A 3,497-nucleotide genomic window follows, 5' to 3' on the forward strand; every position below is an offset into this window, starting at 1 on the left:
ACTTGACTGCTAACCAGAAGGCTGGCGGTTCAAACCCACCAGCCACTCCTCGGAAGGAAGGTTGGGCAATCTACTTCCGTAGTGATACTGCCTTGGCAACCCAAGGAGGGGTCACTATGAGTTGGGGCTGACTTGACGGCACACAACAACAACAACAACTTCAGGGCACTGTGCCATATACAAAGCTATATAATGGATAGTTTCTACCCTCAAGGAATTTGTAGATTACTGTGGTTGTTGTTGTTGTTGTTGTTGTTGTTAGGTGCTACCACATCAGTTCCAACTCTTAGCAACCTTGTATACAACAGAAGGAAACACTGCCTGGTCCTGTGCCATCCTCAGAATTATTGCTATGTTCGTTTGAGCCCATTGTTGCAGCCACTGTGTCAGTTCATCTCATTGAGGATCTTCCCCTTTTTCACTGAACCTTTTCTTTACCAAGCATGGTATCCTTCTCCAGGGATGGTCCCTTCTGATGATATGACCAAAGTAGAGGAGATGAAGTCTGGCCATTCTCGCTTTGTAGATTACTAGCTAAGACATAGGACATGGAGAGAAACAACTAAAGCAGCAGTGCTTCATTGTTCATCATTTTCTGATACACCCTAGTTTGAATGTAGAGAATTACTTCAGTTTGATCTCATCAAAAGATGGTTATTACCTTTAGTACAAATATGCCTCATTTTATGGAATAGATGTTTTCTACTAATCATACTTTGTGTACCCAATCATATTTTTCATTAACATAAATTTTAATTTCAGAAATGTTTTATTTTTATGACTGAGATTTTGTCATTAATGTTTATCTATTCATCCAAAATAGCTATTAACGAATTCTTTTTTATAGTTACTGTGATTTGGGTGACAGTTTACCGAGCAAATTCATTTTTGATACAGCAGTTCATACTTACTTTGTCTCATGACATTGACTACAATTCTGCATAATGTAACATCTCTCCTCCCACTTCTTCCCCATAGTTACCTCTTCCCTGTTTCCTTCCTTCCCATGCACTCCTGCCCCCTGAGCTGTCTCCCTGTGCAAACACCAGACTTCTGTTCTCCCATGATTGGTTGCTCTAACAGTGAATCTGCCTGATGTAAATGTTCACCCCATATGCCTGCCTATGGTTTGACTGGAAGCCAGAGGAGTGAGTTCAGTTCCAGACCTGAAGGTTAAGTAGGGGCCATAGTCTCAGGGATCTCACCAGACTTTTATCAGACCAGCAAACCCAGTCTTTTTTTAATGATTTTGAGTTTTGTTCCGTATGTTCTCCCACTCTATCCAGGATCTCCTGCACCGATCACCCTCCAAGTGGTTAATGGTGTGGTAGCCAGGCACCATCTAATTCTTCTGGTCTCATGGTCATATAGGCTGAGGATCACATGGTCTACCAGTCCCTTGGACTAATTGTTTCCATGTCTTTGGTTTTCTATGTTCTTCTTTGCTCTGGATGAGGAGAGACCAATCATTGCATCTAGATGGCTGCTTGCATGCTTTTAAGATTCCAGTAGTAAAATAGCTATTAACTAACTCTTAAACTACAAGTAAAAATTATTGAAAAATAACTCTTGTAGTTGGCATGTCAACTTCCCAGATAACTCTGGACTAAGGTGAATTTTTTATGACCACCCAATGGTATGCAGCTCAGTGATAGCATTCTTTTAAATTAAATTAATTTTCTAGTTCTTGCCCTTAACACTATCTAGAAGCTAAACAGTTCTCTCTCAGGATGGTTATGTAATTTTATAAAATAGATTAATTAACTTCCCTCAAACTCCCTCTCCAAAAACTCGCTCCTTCTCCTGTATTCTCCATCTCAGTAATAGCACCATTAGCCACCAAATCCCTTATGGAATTCATCTTCCTAGTTCTTTATCCTCCATAGCCAGTGAGTCATAAGTCCTCTTAATTATCCCTTGCAAATATTTCTCAAATCCAGCCTTCCTGTGCATTTCTACTAAACAACAACAAAAAAGAAAACCAGGGACTCCTCATTTCCAATCGGAAATGGACACTGCCTCATTCAAAATAGGAAATGGAGTTTGTATCTTCTTTAGACAGACTAACCTCCTAAAGAATCTCTCTCATCCTGCCTTGCCCCCTTCCACCCATTCTCCACATGGTAGCCATAGGGACCATTCTAACATGCAAATCTTATCGTGCCTTCAAAAGACTTCTGTCCAGAATAAATCTAAGCAACTTAGTATAGCTTGTACATCCATTAGGAATTGTGTTTGGCTGTGTATAACAGAAAACCAAAAACAGTGACTCAAACAAATGCCAGTTTCTTTTTCACAAATAGTAATTCCAGAGGTAGGCAGTCCAAGACTAGGGCAGCGGCTTAATGATATCATCAATGCCACAGGCTCCCCTTGTCTTCCACTTCACCATCCTTAGCATTCAGCTGTTGTCCTCATGGGTTTTGCCTCATAGTCATAAAATGCCTACTCCACCTTCTTACTGCAGGTATAATCTGTAGGTTCCTTGAAGTTATTAACAAAAATAGTTATGGAATAGAAATAGATGGACTTATAGGAAAATATGTTAGAGTGGTTTAATGAGGAAAAATAACTTTAAGTCATATCCTGTAAAGCAAGGAAAAAGTATCTCACCATGTGGAGTGAGGGGTAGGGTGGGGGCAGATGAGGACTTTTTTGAGAATTCAGTAAAAACTATGAACTCTCATCCCTGAAAAAATATATATATGCAAATACCTCTAAAATTTTGTAGGAGCTCTGGTGGCGTAGTGCCTAAGGTATTTGACTGCTAGCAAGAAAGCTGGCAGTTCAAACCCACCAGCCACTTCTCAGAAGGAAGACTGGGCAATCTACTTGCATAGTGATACGGCCTCAGAAACCCAAGGAGGGGTTGCTATGAGTAGGATCCAACTCAACAGCACTGAGTTTGGTTTCTTTGGTTTAACCCCATAATAAATAGCCCAGTGCACCATAATTAAGTGTTCAGAAACTGTTTATTAAATTGTAGAAGATTCCAGTAAAATGATGAATTCTGTTTGAAATGTTTTACCTTATGACCAGCCATATCAACAAACTATTATCTTGCCAACATGCCAATGCAACATTAGTTATAGGGATTAAATGGAGGAAAAAATGCAATTTTTTATTTATGAAGTTTTCAAATGGTTTCACTTCTCTCACAGATTTTTCATATTACAGGTTTGGGAACAGATTCCTTGTACATTGTGTTTTTATTGTATTGTTATGTTATCTCAGCCACAGATGTTGTTAATCTTTTTCTTTCTGCTAATAACAGCAAAAATAGGTCAGAGGATTTGCCGTACGAAGTAAGAAGGGCTCAAGAAATAAATCATTTATTTGGTCCAAAAGACAGCGAAGATTCCTATGACATTATTTTTGACCTTCACAACACTACATCTAATATGGGGTGCACTCTTATTCTTGAAGATTCCAAGAATGACTTTTTAATTCAGATGTTTCATTATATTAAGGTAATGTTAATACTACCCATTTATAAG

The 3,497-nt window shown here is 38.9% G+C and overlaps 1 protein-coding gene across 1 annotated transcript in view; it reads left to right on the forward strand.

Annotated features, from left to right (window-relative positions):
• The window catches only part of ASPA (aspartoacylase), a 17,475-nt gene that overhangs the window by 1,594 nt on the left and 12,384 nt on the right, over positions 1-3,497 (forward strand). Inside the window, exon 2 of the mRNA XM_007937473.2 lies at positions 3,275-3,470. Coding sequence (XP_007935664.1) covers positions 3,275-3,470 — 196 coding nt within the window. The remainder of the gene's footprint in view (positions 1-3,274; positions 3,471-3,497) is intronic.

The sequence above is a fragment of the Orycteropus afer genome, unplaced genomic scaffold (genome assembly GCF_000298275.1).
Source record: "Orycteropus afer afer isolate SDZICR_OR568_19922 unplaced genomic scaffold, OryAfe1.0 scaffold00042, whole genome shotgun sequence".
NCBI classification, from domain to species: domain Eukaryota; kingdom Metazoa; phylum Chordata; class Mammalia; order Tubulidentata; family Orycteropodidae; genus Orycteropus; species Orycteropus afer.